At 39.2% G+C, this 16,762-nt stretch overlaps 1 protein-coding gene across 1 annotated transcript in view; it reads left to right on the forward strand.

Moving 5' to 3' along the window:
• STARD9 (StAR related lipid transfer domain containing 9) overlaps positions 1-16,762 on the forward strand; it is a 99,239-nt gene that overhangs the window by 649 nt on the left and 81,828 nt on the right. Inside the window, exons 2-3 of the mRNA XM_054275033.1 lie at positions 11,307-11,376; positions 12,665-12,781. Of these exons, the coding sequence (XP_054131008.1) occupies positions 11,307-11,376; positions 12,665-12,781 (187 nt within the window). The remainder of the gene's footprint in view (positions 1-11,306; positions 11,377-12,664; positions 12,782-16,762) is intronic.

Raw genomic sequence — 16,762 nt, forward strand, 5'->3', positions numbered from 1 at the left:
AGGAATGGTTTGAAAAGTGGTACAAGCTCTGAGGGCCAATCTTTGATTTGATGCTGCCTTTCTTTTTGGTACGAGTTCCTCATGTTGTCTTCTGACTGCATGGACTTTTGTAATAAATAAGTCTTTCATGCGGTAGAGAAAATGATTCTTGAAGAGTTGCCCAGCCAGAAAACTAGCCTAGTCATTTAGCCAGCAGTACACTAGCATATTTTGGAGTCTTTTGTTCTTATTTGGCTATGGATTTTTATTTTATTTTCAAGAAAGGACACCAGAGAGTTTTGAATATAATTTAAAATCCCACCCAAAACAAGCCTGCAAGTATTAATAGAAAAGGGAAATGTGCAAACTAATTTGCATGTTTTCAATACACTTTGCCTTTAAGTCAAAGCTAACTGATTTTAAAAATACTCTGTCCATAATTTTGGTTAAAATCATGCTTGGGTTATATAGCTCTGATTTGTTTTACAGTGGTGAACAGAACAGATTTTAGTAGATACTGGCCTATTTTAAGAAGAGTTGCAGCATTGAAGTAAGCTAAGTTTTATTGCTTGGTGTTGCTTTAGCCGTGGATATATTAGTTGATTTTTATCATGACCTTCCCTCTCACTAGATCCTCCTTGGTGAGGAATGTTGTAGCACATCTGTCTTCATGTTTTTCTGGGGTGGGTTTAAAGAGCACATAATATTGAATATGTCATTACAGCAACAAACAGCACCTGTAACTGTCAGATAAGATGAGATAAACAGGAAAACCTTTGGTGTAGTCAGTGTAGGCCAGCTGTTTGGAGAAGAGGGTAGGATCAGAGAGGTGGGCAGCTTTCTGCACATGGGAGGAATTAATCTGATGCTGAAACAGAAATGTTTGTATGAAGGTGAGAGCGGAAACTCAGGGAGTAATGGAGAGAGAAACTGTTAAGTAATTCCATCTATTCAACTCGTGGTGGTGTAACAGATGGGATGGGAAGGGAGGCAGAGACCATTCTCACGGTGTTTGACCTCAAAGGCAATAGGCCAGTTGATCCTTCTACTGTGCTGCCTCAGCTGAGGTCAGCAAAGGCATTTTAAGATGGATTTTTATATTTCATAAATGAGAAAAGGAAGTGGTTGTATATCCTCTGTGAATAGGAGAATTTGCTTTCTAGCTTTGAACAACATGGTTCAAATGTAATGACTTAGAGGCAAATACCAAATATATGAATGCTTTGAGTAACCTTGATAGACATGGAAAAAAATTCTCAGTGGGCTTAAAAGTCTGCTCTCTTCCATCTTCTTATACTGTTTCCATACTGTCCTCACACAAACCTCCTGCTATCTCTGTACACACCCTCTGCAATTGCCCTAACAGGGTACCCATATTGCCACAGCTTCTATGACCTTTTAGGTGTTTTAAAAAAGGAGACTCCCCACAGTAAAAATTTCAGTTCAACTGGATTGAAGTACTGTACTCTATCTGTTTGTACGTTATCTGTTACAGCCAAAAAATACTAAACCTGGCTTTTAAGAGTATCAGAAATTGGAAAGCTTCAGGCAAAGTCTAGAACTCATGGGTCCGTTGGTTTTTTCAACACTACCACGCAGACTTCCTCATTGCTGCTCTTTGTTTAATTTACAATGGCAGATGAACATTGGTTTTGCATCTGAAAAATTACTTCAAATTCAGACATTAAAAAAATTTTAACGCAGGAGCTGTCAAAATTTTTGTTATTTAGCACAAGGTAAAGAGTGGTCTTTTTGCTCTGCATCTGTATGGCACCTATCACGGTGCATTCTTGGACGGACAACTCCTATGGCCAAATAATCCATCACAGATATAAAACAAACATGGTTACACAAAATGCAGGTTTTTCATTGCCTGAAGTTTAAACAGCCCATAGCCAGTGTTCTTCATAATGCTATCAGTCATTCTGTAACAGACTAAATGAGTTTTTTATCACCAAAATATAGTGTTGGGTGTAAATTCAGTCAAATATTTTCCCCAGAGTAACATTTTAAAGTCTTTATTACACATTTACTATTCTACATACTAAAAAAGATTTGTTACTTTGTGGTTACATGGATACTTGCTCTGTGTAAATATGTTTCCCCATTGGAATGAAATATGGAAGCTTTAATGGGTACATTAAATTGTCTATAGCCATAGGTAACAATCAGGTATTAAATAGGAGCTGGGAACTGATGAAATCTCTTTATGGTTTATTTCTGGACATCCTAATGCTTGGTCTATTGGATGTCAGACTTTTGTAAGGAAAGTGTAACGTTATTTTTGGCTGTCAGTCAGAAGCTGTTGATGGAAACACTCTGAATGCTATCATGTAACTAGGTGAAAGCGGAATGTTGTTCCTCTTTCTTTTTTGATTGCTCTGTGGAGGATGCCAACACTGCAATCTGCAGTGGGGTGCTGTGATAGGACACCTTACCCTCCAGACTTGGAAACAATGAGACTTGCTGAGAAAGTATTCAAGTATTTCAGTACTGTGTCCAGGGCTCTCCTTGTGCTTGAGTAGCTCACTTAATACATGTTGGGTGTTTGTATGCTACAGAAACCCCTGCAGTATTCAGCAATAGTACCCTGAAGTTTGGGAGTTACTTGTGCAGGACCAAACAAAACATAAAACATATTCTGCTGTTGCAAATACCATCCCCACTTTTCAGCTGCTTCTCTGGCCCAAAAAGGAGAGAGCTCTCATTTGGGAGAGTCTTTCCTGGTGTCTTTACTGACTCACAAATGAATTTTCCCATCCACTATGACCCTCACAGGCATGTCACCTGAAAGAGTTGCTAAACATCAATCCAAAAGCTGCCCTTTGTCTTTTTTCTGCTTTGTGTTTCTTCTGAGATGTAACTTGAAACCTCCTGGCCAGTTATGTATTCCCCAGTCCTCTCAGGAGTTCTTGGCCTTGTCCTCCCCACTCTGGCAAATGAAAGCATCAAAGAAATGTCTGGGCAGTCCCAGGTAGCAAAGCTGAACCACACTTCCAGCTGTGCAGGTGTTTACTGTCACAGTCTGAGCTGCAACAGTTGTTTTCCTCATTACTGCAGCTCTGCATGACATATTCATCTAATTGCCTTCCTGGAATGCAGCAGTTAGCGAGGCTTGAGGACAGGATGGGATGGAGGACTTAAGTTTGAGGTCCTAGGAGCTCAGGTGAGCTAGCCCATGCCTGGGAGGGAATTTTAGGGAAGGTTTCTCACTCAGAGTTTCCAGAAAATGGCTTGGTGTGGGAGGCTGACCTGAGCAGTATGCTGACCATAGCTTCACTGAATAGCAGGAAAAGGAGCTCAATTCACGGGTGCATCATGATGTGAGTATTTTAAATCCATTTCTATTTAAAAGGAAAGGTATGTGGAAAATTAGGATTAATTTCAGGTCATTTTAGAAGTGATACAAAGTAAATCACTATTGGTTTTTACTTTGTTAACTAGTTTCTGCTGTGTTCTATTTTCTTTGTTCTTTATAATTCTATTACAGTAAACAAAGAAAGGATTATTTTGCAAGGAAGACTTATGGCTGTTTTATAGACTGTGCTATCAGCTGTTTTTCATGTTCCTGTGTAACCACAAGAACTTAGATATAGCAATGTGGTTTACTGCTGACAAGAGTGATAACTTGTAAATTTTGTAGAAAACATTCCTTGAATCTTATGCATAACAGATGTTAAATGCTTTATCAAAATAAAGTTAAAACAATAGCAGATTAGAGCTTGTTGTTCTCCTTATATATTTTCATATATATATTCCTTGTTACTTTGTTGCTGTTGGCCTCTCACACATAGAGAAATGGCAGACTTTTAGCTACTTTTATATGTTGTGGTAGTTGAGTAAGTGTTGTTCCTCTCTCTCCCTCTGTTAAACTTGAGTTTTGGGATTGGTACCTGATGGTGGGAGAGAGCTGTCTCCGGCCTCCAAGACTCTTTTGCTGTTTGAAAATCTCTATGAACTGCATTAGTTATGCATTGCTAAGGATTTCAAGTTTCTTTTCCACAGTAGAGCTAGGACTTTAAAAGAAAAGTTGAGATTTTAATTTTGGTTTTATAAAGGAAATCCCTCTTCAAACAGATGTATTTAACATTTGCATATCCTGGTAAGGTTATATTGACATACTTTCCTCCCTCTTTTAAATTAGTTATTTTCTTTACTTAGTCCATTATTAAAATTTTCATGTAAGCTATCATTAAGGTGGCTGCTCTTTTCTCATAGCATCTGTACTTGGCATTAGCAGGTGGTTTCCATAAGCCACATCTGTTACTTAATAAAGGGTACAGCATCAGCAACTTTTCCCAGATGTATTTTTCTTGAAGTTGCATGAACCAGGTTTTCAGAGTTTGATAAAGGGCAGACTTTCTAGCTTCCTAAAAGAGCAGAACTCTGCATGACCCTGAGATGAGATCAGCTGGTCAGAGCATGGTGCTGATAGCACTGGGGTTGTAGGTTTGATCCCTATACGGGCCATTCACTTAATAGTTTTTTCAAGGAATGAAAACTGACTTCTGCATCCACATTCTGGTTTACTTGGAAAACATGGCATTTGTACAGGATTCCTTTGATGCAAAAGTCTGAATTATACTATGTCATTGATCAGTAAACAGCTGTGAAATCAAGGGTAGATGAAATTGCACTGACTGGAATGTAGCCTTGTTTTAAATCCTCCTTATGTCATGCTTTTTTTAATGCTGGTGGTATGACAGATGAAAAAGACTTTTTCCTCTCCCCTTCCCTCCTCCTGTCCATGTCTCTGCATGAAAAGAAAACATCCCTATTCCACAATTCAAAGCACTGCTGTATCAGCAGGAGTATTTCTGACTTGGATTTATCAGGGAAGATGCCTCGTGTTTATATCTGCACAAAATGTTCATTTTTTTTTTGCTATATAGTATTTGCAAAGGAGCATGAGGAAAAGCACGCAAGAATAATACTAATCACTAAGACTGGTGATTTTTGACTTTCAGATTTGTTAGGCATTATGAGAGGCAATGAAAGCTCCATGCTGCTGGGAGGAGCCTCAAAAAATTACTAGAGCAGTGTGTCTCATATAGCAGTGTGCTGTCTTGGTGAACTCTGTGTACTTGGCTTCAGTAGAGAGTTTGGAATTATTTATAAACATGTGTTCTGAATTTGGTAGGAGGATTGCTGACCAGCTGTGCACTCCCATTTGCAAGACACAGTGAAACAGTTTTGACTTTAAAGAGAAATATCCAAAATGGTATTGGGTAATGAGAATAATGAGAAACACTGAAAATTAGTCTTAGATTATTTATACTTGATTATTGATACTTATCAAAAAATCCTGCATTGACCAAAGTGAGGATGTTCATACTATTAACACCTCAACTTTGGTGGGTTACAGCAGCAGGTATAAAGGATACACATTAGGTGGATGCTGTGTTTGGGAAGTTGTGGTTGGAGGTACCTTGACTTGTCAGCAGAGTACAGAAGCTCTAAAGGCTGAAAACTTTGATATTTTTTATCATTTTTGATGGAGCAGTATGGAGTCTCAACAGGTATATCCTCAACCCATTTTCCAGATAGTTCTCTGGAGACTAGCAAAGAGGATAATAACTAGCAAAGATGATAATAATGCATAGTTTCTCTGGTATTTTTTTTGGTCAATCACTCCAGAAGCGCAAAGATGGCAGCCTTTCAAAGATATTTCTGCCAAGGCTGCCAATAAACAAGAGTGAGGGACAGTGTACAACATACTGTTAATGGAAAGAAAAGAGAAATCTGACCAACTAAAGTTTTCCCCATAAAATCTTTAGACTTCATGACCAAGGGAATAGCTGGGCTTGACTTCCTTCAGGATTATACACAAGCTGCAGGCATGGTGCTTGCATAGATGTGCCATTAGATGGCACAAAGTGTCCCCAGGTACAAGTGGTAAATGTCAGTCTTACTTGTAGGCTGTCGTAGGTGTGGGTCATGTCCTGGGAAGCGACAGTCCAAGAGCCATCAGGAGTAACTGCTGGTACACATCCTGCCACAGAAGGCTACTTTTTTTTCGGAAGAGCCTCTGCAAGAGGGGAGGGATTGATATTCTTGACACTACTTTTGGGGGACTGTTTCAGTACAGATTGAGATTCGGTTTGGAATTAGCTTGAGTGGTGGGAACTGGCAGGAAAGCATTATGTACTTGCAGTGATTACCTTGCAGGGTTATTTTTGAAACCTCTTTAAAAAACCATTTAAGACTTTCCTTGTACTTGAGTTATATATATCGGCTTTGATATGTTTGATTACTTTGGTGAGTACTTTGCTGGCCTGTATTGTAGAAGCTGTTTTGTTGCATGACGTGTCTACTGCTAATGACTACAGTATTTTTGCCTTATCACATGTACGTGTTCCTAAAACAAACAGGCAACTTTTTAAAAGTCAGCTTCCTTTGTTCTCCAAGTGCCTGTCATTTGAGAGGGCGGAGGAGAAGTGTGGCAAATTTTAGAATGTATAAAAAAACCAACTTCCCCCTTTCTTTCCACCCACTGCTTCCTCCAGTTCTGCATACCTCCTTGCACTTCTGTGTCTGAACTCATCTCACTGAGATTCAGCAAGCTGTGGAAGTGTCCCTCTACAGGGTCTTGATCCTTCCATCATTCTTTCCCACCACTCATTCTTGCAGTGTCTTTGTCCCTGGGGGTTGCATTAGCTTTACATCCTGTCTGCAAAAATGATTTTTCATAGCAACAGCAAACGATATGAGATTCCCTTTGGGCTGCCTGTATTTTCTGGACTGTTGTAGCAGCTTTTTTTCTGCCAGGTCTCCCTTGTAGCTCCCCATTACAGCCCTGCCACTCTATTCTGTATTTATGTCAATGTTCTGTTGCTGGGTCTGCAATTCTGTAAAGTTTTGTATGACTGAGAAGATGCAGGTCTTTTGTGAGACAAGCACCATTAAATGGTGTTTCTACAGCTTTATCTTTGTACAGGTAATTTGTTTTAGTGGAAAATAATTTAGGAGAGGTATTTCCCAAACACAGCATGCATTTTTCAGGAAGTGGGGGAGAGGAAAGGGTGGGGAAAATAAATGTTAGGGCCACAGTGACTTCTGAGCAGCAGAAGTAAAACGTGTCACTAGAGAAGTGTAGTTTGAAGTTGATTTTATTGGTACAAAAATTACAGTTTTCATACCTGTGGAGCAGAGCATCCATTCCTAAGGATGATGGGTTGCTTTATCATTCAAATGAAGCTGTTGCACTTGTGTGTAAGACTGTACTGACAAACACAGGTTTTGCTGAGAGAGCTTTTGTACTGTTTGCAATTTGGAGTTAAGGTCAAAATATTTAGAACAGCTGTGAGTCTGTTTTTCCTCCTGGGCTTTCTTTCCCCAAGTTCTCTGTTTTGTACCTAAATGGAGCATGATATAAATATGTGTTTACAGAGAGCTCAAATGCAGAGTCTGTAGGGTTGGTAGCTACCCCAGGCAAGGCTGCTTGCTTTGTGCCCCTGGGTCTCAGGCTGTAAGCTGCAGCAGAAGGGAAGGGTCTCCATTCCCACCACCACGTGTTCCTGCCCTGTCTCTTGCTTTGGCTCAGCAGGTTGTGTGACTGCTGGGTTCAGTGCTCTGAAGGGCTTGAGAGGCCTGTGACACATTGATTATTTATTTTGGTGTGAGGGTTGTTTTCCTGATCACAGCTGATCTGAGTCATTGCATGGGTGTGTGATTGCTAGAAAGTAGAAACACATGTGGGAGGCTGGAGCAGCAAAGAGGAATTGCATCTTTTAGCAACACTCTGGAGTTAAGATAAAAGTCTAGATGCTGTAAATATGCAGAGCTAGGGGAGATTTTAGTTCTGTCCCTGTTTCCTGGTGGCTTTCTTGTTTTGTGAGACTCAAACAAGGGTACTTGATTGCTGCATCATGCTTTATGGCTGCATAATGTGGAAGCTTTGATACTATCTGGTGAAAGGCGGCAATTTCATTTTATGTTATTTGTATTTTACTGGGTTTATGTTTATTTTAATATAAGTATATATGTAAATATAATTTTTTTTTAAATCCACTATTTTTTTGTATCTCAAAGATTTTATGTTTGGAATTTCTTCTTTAATCTTTAGTGATGTCTGTAGCCTGTGAAAGCATCAGTCTATAAGGACTCACAGAGTAAAGTCACTTTTTCATAGGGTTATGTGTAACTCATGTGGACTGAGGGGAATGAGTTTCATGTAATTATTACAGCTTGGGTTGAAACCACTCTTTGTTGTTGAGGTTGCCTTACTTCTGCAACTAGAGTATCCTGGCATTTAAAATGATTAAAATCTTTCCCAGATTTCACCCCTTTGAGCACAAATGCTCTATTCATTAATGCCTGTTTCAGACTTAAGGTTGCTTAAGATTATTTTTAAGCTTCACCCAGAGCTGTTCAGCTGCTGCAGGAGATAAGGCTATGGGGGAATTATGTTCTTAAACATATAAAAGCTACTTAGGGGGACCTTTTATTTGAATTCCCCAATTGATTTTAAAATTTGAAATCTGATGTGATTTCCATCTCAATCTACCCATTTCTGCCCAAGTTCTAAATAACTAAAACTCTTTACCATGCTCAGTGAAGACTTGTAATAGTGCAGCAGGTAAAAATTTTAAGGGATCTGCTTTCTCTCAGCTGGAATTCTTCAGTGTTGACCAAATAATGCTTGCATCATCCCCTAAAGTAAAAATAACACATTGTTTGAGCATTATTTCAAGAAGTTGAGCTCAGTGTTGTACAAGTCGCAATTGAAGCCCAGGAATGGGACCTGAGAACAAGATCTGCTCTCTGATTTATTCTCAGTAATCTGTTTGCTGACCTCAGCACGTGTCCAGGAAGAAACAGTGGTTTACTTGTGGACTATAAAAGTAAACTTGGGTTAGACACTGGAAGAACTGACAAGAAGAGCAGGATTATGGATCTTTGGAGCAGGGACATCAGCCTATGACTAGCTACAATGCAGCAGGAGAAGGGACACAAGACATGCAGAGCAGTTGAAGACTGCCCTGGCCAAGATAGACATGATGTCACTGAGAACACATAGAACACACCTGTAGGGAAGGATGTGTGTGTGTAGGAGAAGAAGGATAGGAACTCAGTGAACTATTTAGGCTGGTCAGAATGGAGCATTAAGAACTGAAAATTAGGGATGCTTATGGGATTGGGAGACAGGATAGGGCCAATGTCATGCTTGGGCAGTGAAGGAAAGGGTATGTGTAACCAAAGCAAGCTCTCTTCTACACAATCCCTCTGGTTTTCTCTGTCTGCTGCTGCTCTTAAGATATTGTGAAATTCTGTCAAAATGTCCCATTGCCTCTTAAATCAGATCTGCTGTACAGGGTACATGCCACCTTTGTCCATTAGCTCACCTGGCAGAGATTTGTGCATGGATATCAAGTCCCCTAAGTAACTTACAGTGGAAAGAATTTGCTTGTCAAAACATTTATAAAGTTACACATGTCCAGGATGCCAAATGCATCAGTTGCCCATTTCTAGCTTAGGTACTCCCTGCCTGTATCCTTAGGCACTGTTCCTTGTTCATTTGTTCTTTAGGGAGCCTTATGAGACCTTGGTTCTGTGCTCAGCCGTACATAATGCAGCATTTGGTACCCAGCTGTACATAAGGAGTTTCCCTTTCTCTTGGGGCCTGATTGGGGCTCTGGTGACTGATGTGTTGAACAGCTGAGCACTCATAGCTTAACCAAAATCTCTGGGAGCTGTCCTTGTATTGTCTATGTGAGGAGTCACGTGTAAATATGTACTACAGGAAATACCAAGTTCAGTCTGTCTCAAGGAGGGTACCTCAAAAATCAGCGATGTGAAGCAAGAGACTTTAGGGTAAAGCACTATTTCTGTCTGCAAAATGGGAACAGCTATGCTCAGAAATGTGCTTAAAACCTCTTTATGCTTGGTAAGCTCAAATGCCACAGTGATTGTCTTCATGGAAGCCTTAAGTGTCCTAAGGCAGTGTTTTGAATCTTGTTTTGAATCAGAAAGCATGGGGTAAAAACTGAGAAGTCGAGAGACCCAAAGGCAGGGGATGATGTGCTTTTGGCCACCTGGAAGTCAGAGCCCACAATGCAGGCAGATTGTAATTGGTGGGGGACGAAATACTTCTGCACACATAGAAGGCAATCTGTTAAAAGTCTGGGGCCAGGAGTGAGCAGCTGTCAGCTGGGCTTCAATTTTCTAATTCTTGCTTCATCTGACCTCATGATACTGATCCAGGTGATTATCAGGAGATGTATAGACATCTAACCCCAAATGACAGTGTGTCTTCACCTTGATTTTAATAAAAACTGACAAAAGTGCACTAAGAAAAAAAATAGTTTTTATTTCTAAACCAATTTCTTATAGCTTTACAAAGATATTAGGCTTCATCAAAACTTTATCAGAAAGTGTACCACAAAGCAAAATATAGAGGAAATATAAATCATCTTTGTCTTGCTCTTAGCTTCCTAAAGTTGGAGAAATAGGACACTGACCTCTTCTTCCTCTGTTCTATCCTATTATTTATTAAAAAATCCATTATAATTATTGAGAGGGATAAGTAAGAGATAAGAGCATCCTTATCTTCAGGTAGCTATCCTGCTGTCAGCCCAGAAATAAAATTAATTTGGTTTGGGGGGGTTTTTGTTTGGTTGGTTTGGATTTTTTGTTTTGGGATGTTTGTTGGTTTGGTTAGTTTTGTTTTGCTTTTTCCACGTCCTTTTCTCATTCTTTTCTAACATGACCCATTTGGATGTGAAAGTTGTCTGTAGTAGTCAGTCACAGCTGATTCCAGTGACAGATTTAGACAGTATATATGAGTGCATGCTCTTTTGCACTTGAGGAACAGTCCTGTCCATTTTTATTTCATGACAGTTCTTTGGTTTTATTGTTTGTTTGGCACTTTTTTCCCTAAAGAGTACTTTTTGAGGACTACAACAAACACTTGGGATTAAGTGGGGAAAAATGTGGCAGCTCTTGTGGCTCACAAGTCTGTGGCAGGGATCCCTACCCCACCAAGCACAGCCACTCTGCTAGTGCTCCACTCTACCTTCTTGTAAAAGCAACAACTCTTAAATAGAAATAAAATCCCAACAATGTATTTAGGAAAAACACTTCAAAGCTCTTTAATCCCCACCTTATTGGAGGTTTTTTAGCCCCCTGCTTTTGAGATACCTGAATGCAGATCTGCAAATGCTGTTTTATGTCACAGTCTTATCTGCATATATCTGACATTTCTGTTTTATAGCTCTGATTTGCAGCTTGCTAAAGTAAACATAAATTTATGAAGTTTAGAAATTTAAAGTGCACCTTTCTGTTTCTTTGTATTTTAAATGGATTTTTAAAATGTGTTCTGTTTCCAGAGAGAGAGCAGAAGGAGGAAGAGTGATTGTAGAAGTTGATGACAAAGTGGCAAAAGTCAGAAATATAAAGGTATGCTTTTTGTTGTCTCCTCTTTCCCATACAAGAATCCTGACATCCTGATAATTTTCTCTTTTTGCTTGCCTATTGGATCATTCTAACAGAAATATTAAGGGAGAAATTTAAACTGGCACAGCGCTAGAATTATTGCAGCCAAAGTGTAGGGAAGGATTGTTTTGGTTTGGGGTTAGTTTGTGTATTTTGGGGGAAGAAATTGAGAAGGGACATAACAGGCAGCTATCTTGTCTGTATGTTATATTTATCAAAGCCTCTGCAATGCTGTTTCATGCCATCATTCAAAGCTGTCGGTAAATTGTTTAGGAATTTTTGTATATCTTGCTGTTACTAACGTCTGGATAATTTCTTTCCCTGTATCTCTCCTCCTTTCATATTTCTCCTCAGCGTGCAACTGATTTGCATGAAATAAAGCAAGTTGTGTAAAGCTGCACTTCAGGCCTTGGTAAAAGACCAAGAGCTATAAGAATAAACTGAGTGTAGCCATCATCTTCCTTGAGAGCTCTGGAGCCTGCATCCTTTTTTCTGCTTAAGTTAGTGTGAATCTTGAGGTTCTAACAAAGTTATGAATTAGATCAAAACTACATGTATATGATGTTAATTTTGTATTATGTTTTCACTTGTTACTCTCCTCCTTTGAGTGTTCATAAGCTGATCTGTTTTATTACCAATCACTTGGGCAAGATTATATGGAAAGATTTATACAATTCCTTTAATTTCAATAATTGTTGACTGCTGTGCTAGAAGGGCTTCTCTGTCATTGTTAGAAGCCCATAAATGTTGAGTTTGGATTGTGCAGTCCCAGTGACAGAAGCATTAGCTTGCAATTGTGACAAAGCAAAGGGGGAAACTGGGGAAGAGATCTGCATCTTTAACTATGCAGTGGTAAAATTTTCTTCTTATCGCTTGGGGCCTCATTTGTGTCATGTGGTTCTCTGTGAAACAGAAGAATTTCAGAGAAATATGAAAAGGTTTATAAAGCTTTCCTGCCAATACATAGAATTTATGTAGAATTTATTTAGCTGAATTATGCCTATTGTATGTGTCTTGGGGAAACTTAGCTGTAGTAAATGAACCCTTCAGTAAAAGTGCTCTAGCAGGTTTGTCATGGGTGTATCCACCTCACTCTAAGTGCCAAAGAAAATTGAATAAAGAAGTTTAACTCCATGCCATTCCTTTTCCACGAGATGGATCCTAGATAAACTTCCCATTAAGTTGGAAAATGTATTTTTGGGCTCAGCCTCAGAATGACTTGGTCTTTCTGTCTTTTTCCTTTCATTGTCAGGTTGACAGTAGACTTGACAGCAGTTGGGACTCTAGAGAAAAAACTGTGGCCTTCAGCTTTGACTACTGCTACTGGTCAGTTGATCCTGAGGATCCAAAGTATGCATCTCAGGAAATGGTGAGCAATGCTTCACGTCCACATTCCCATCCCATTTTGTCCTTCATAACCATGTCTTCAGGAAGATACTGAGATATAGATAACATGAGAGATCTTTTCTTTTCTGCCCCCATCTTTTTCTAATTTTGTTTGCAATACCACAGTGTTCAGGCCTCTGTCTGAAACAGGTGTAGTACGAATGCAATACCCTTGTTTGTCAGCCAATGCACACCTTCCTTAGATATGTTACATTTGGCAGTGATCATTAATGGTGATGATCGGCGGACTCTAGCTTAGAAATGAGATTTTTTTTCAGGAACAAGTGTCATGATCTAGTGGGAGAAAGCTCTGAAAGAAAGTAAGAGTGATTCTCTGAGAGAATCAACAGTGAAGTAATCACATCTTTAGTGGTAGAAAACTTTACTTACATGATATTGTTCAGAGGTATTTTCCTTGATAAACCCTCAGAAATCTCTTGTAAGTAAAGGAGAGTCCTTCCGTCTTCAGAACCAAGCTTTGGTTAATTAATAAAAAAGAAGATTGAAGGATTTGGAATTGAAATATGATGTTACTACAACTCTGTTAACGAACAAGGAATTATTAAATCTACAAATAAATACAGTGCACAGCAAAGCTATCCAAATATGTCATTATATAAGCAAACATATTTTGGCATTAAAATCAGGTTTCACTGCTGTTTTGTCTCCCAAATTATGCAAATTTCATTTCTGTCTGTTGTGAGTATAGCTATTCCTGAAATTTTGACCTGTATAATTGTGTTGTTTTTCACAGAAATTATTATTTAAGACTGACTTAGTCCTGTAAAATTTGTATTTCTGGTAGTGATGAGCACAGGACTGTTTTTACTTTTGGGAGTCAATTTTTGAAAAACTATCACATTTGGAAATTACCATAACTGTAGGTGAAGTTCTTGACTGTGCTTTATTTCCTTCCTGGTACAGTAGTGTGGAAGATGCTTTGTGAGCTTGGGAAGTATTTTAGTGTTTAAAAAATAAAATGGCCTTTCTGAAGTACTTGGCGCTAGATAAACTTCTATTTTAGAGATTGCAAAAACAAAACATTTAAATGTTGATCTGTTTGGGTTCCCCCGGCCCCGTTTATATTTTCTTGTTTGTTTTGATTTTGTGTTCATTATGAATTTGTCACATAATACAAGTAGAAGCTTGCTTCTTAAAACTGTTAACAATATGGTGGCTTTCTAGCTGGAATGGTTTAGCAAATTAAATGCTGATAAGTCCTGCCTGCCAAGTCAGTTTTAGCTCTACTCTGTGAGAGAAATTATCAGAACTGCCAAATGGAAAATACAAATATTGGCTACAAATGTAAGTTTTTGTTCTTGTTATTATTAAATACAAGTGTGACTGAAGAGGAATGCAAAATGCAATATAAACAGTCCAGCTTCCTTGCTGGGTTTGAGTAGCTGTTTCAGACTCTGTGGAGAACTCTGTATTCTCATGCAGTACAGTTTTATCTGACAAAAACAGTGTGGGGGAACCATGAACTCCTGGGCCATAGAAAATTGAGAAACGGACAGTAGTTTCTTTACTTGTGCCTGATGCTGACTGAAAGAACATCCAAGGCTGCTCTGTGGAACTGCTGGGTTGCTGAGAGAGATGCCTTGTGTGAGATAAGGAGAGTCAAAAGATGGACTGGTGTTTTGAAAGGCCTGGAGCCATGAGGGAATTACTTGGGCTTTTTGCCTGTCTTTGTGATTGTGGAACCAGTAAAATGTACCTCAAATGTCCTTGAGAAGAGGCTGCTGGGATACTGCAATCTTACCATGCTTTTGGGCATTTTCTGCCCTCTTACACTGCATGAAGGAATTTATTGTACTAATGCCATGTTTGGAATCGTTGCTTCAGTGCTGAGCTGACAACAATGATGTTATCAGCAGCCAAAGAAGGTTCAGTACCACTGTCATCCTATAAAAGCTTTCTTTCACAAGCTGACCTTGGATTACTTTTCTCTTGAAGATGTCCTGCCAACTGTTAGCATATGTGATTGGTGTATTGGTTGAGGATGAAAAGTAGGTAAAAGTATCTGTCTTCAGATTTGTTTTTGTAGAATGCTGTCTTTTAGTAAACTATTATTTTTTTCCTCTTGTAGATGGATGTATAAAAATCAATCCTAACAGTCTCTTCAGTTAAGGACTCTGTGACAGTGTAACAATAGTGTGAGGACTGCAAACCCTAGTGCTTTAAGTAGGATTTTAAAGATACAACTCTGCTTCTCTGAATACTTCTTACAGTTTCTTCCAGATATTAACATTGTACACTTCAGGTTCCTGTATCCTGCATTTCAGAGATGTGTACACACAATGCATTTTATTCCCTATATGCTTTGATCAAATATTTCAAAGGCACTTGTAAGAGTCTTAAGCCACATGTGTGTAAGTACTTTCAAATGTTTGGAAAATGAGTTTGGATTCATTCTTCTGTTTATAGAGACTGTTCTTTCCCTGCCTCCTGTACTTTATTTGTATTTTCCAAAAGGGGACTACATGTTGCCCATCTTGTATGTTTTTCCCAATACATTAATGTTAGTATTTTTTTGAAGTAGGGGAAGTGTTTTTTCATTTTAATTTGGGAAAAGCAGACTTTGCAATACAGTAAACTGAGGAGGAACTGGACCAATGTAGTAAAATCTGTAATGTTCATGTGGCAGATTACATGCCTTTACTTTTATTTTTTTAATAGCACTAAAAGAAGTTCTATTAAACAGAACAAACAAAGAACAAACAACAACAAAAAACCCCACAAAAAAAGTGTAATCATTTTTGAGACAGAGTGTAGATTTCCTCTGTCACGGGTTGATACAGAATTAGTTCAGCCTCACAGGGGAAAATGCTGATTGTCTGCACCTGGGCTTTACCACTTGCAAACAATGAAGTTGTTTCATCGTGTCTCCCCATATCCTTGTACTAAGGGTTTTTTGGGAAGTGATTTTGATTTGGTGCAAAATCTTCTTTAGTAAAGGGGGGCATTTTGTGTGATTATTGCTTCCTTCCCACTCCCTTCCTCCCCACATGTCTTCAGATACCTGTGTGTAGCTCAGGATTGTTTTCCAAAGACAATGTTGGAAATCCATCACTCTTTGGCCATTATATAATTATGGGACTATTCTTTCCTAGAGATTCATGACATATTTTCGTTTTGCGGTAAAAAATACTGTGTGATAATGTTATTTTAGTGCTATTTAGGGTTATAACTTTCATTCTTACAGGTAGAATCAGCAAGCCTGAGTCTTTCTGCTGGTTGAATGTGATAGTTATTATATAAGTGCTGTGAGATATTTATAGCTGTCTCAGAAACAAACATCTAAGTTTAGACTTAGTCAAATTTTTGTCTGGCATAGAACAGTGTGTTTCAATCTTTTGAGCTTCCCTTGTAAAATCTAATATATCTCTTAGAGAATGTTTCCCCAAATCTGCTTTAGCTCCACTAAACAGAGGAGAACATTTAAAAATGTTGTGAAACTTACATAACTGCTCATGTAAATCCTACTGATTAAAAAATGTATTTCAGCTTGGGGAAAAAAAAATGTTTCAGCAAGCACAATTAAGCAAAATCATAAGGGTAATTTGCAGAAGAGCAAGAAACACAGGAACACATGCAAGCATTAAGTATTCCTGCAGCTTCAGCCCCCAGCTTCCCTGCAGGCACGCGTCCCACCCGGGCATGGTGTGCGCTCAGTGCCTGCGGTGGGCAGAGACCCACAGGATGTGCCAGCAGGTGTGTGCACACAGAGCTGCACAGAGACCCACAGGGTGTGCCAGCAGGTGTGTGCACACAGAGCTGCACAGAGACCCACAGGGTGTGCCAGCAGGTGTGTGCACACGGAGCTGCACAGAGACCCACAGGGTGTGCCAGCAGGTGTGTGCACACAGAGCTGCACAGAGACCCACAGGGTGTGCCAGCAGGTGTGTGCACACAGAGCTGCACAGAGACCCACAGGGTGTGCCAGCAGGTGTGTGAACACAGA

This window comes from Melozone crissalis, unplaced genomic scaffold (genome assembly GCF_028551555.1).
Source record: "Melozone crissalis strain CALT ecotype California unplaced genomic scaffold, PUWL_Pcris_2 ptg000018l_1, whole genome shotgun sequence".
Lineage (NCBI taxonomy): Eukaryota > Metazoa > Chordata > Aves > Passeriformes > Passerellidae > Melozone > Melozone crissalis.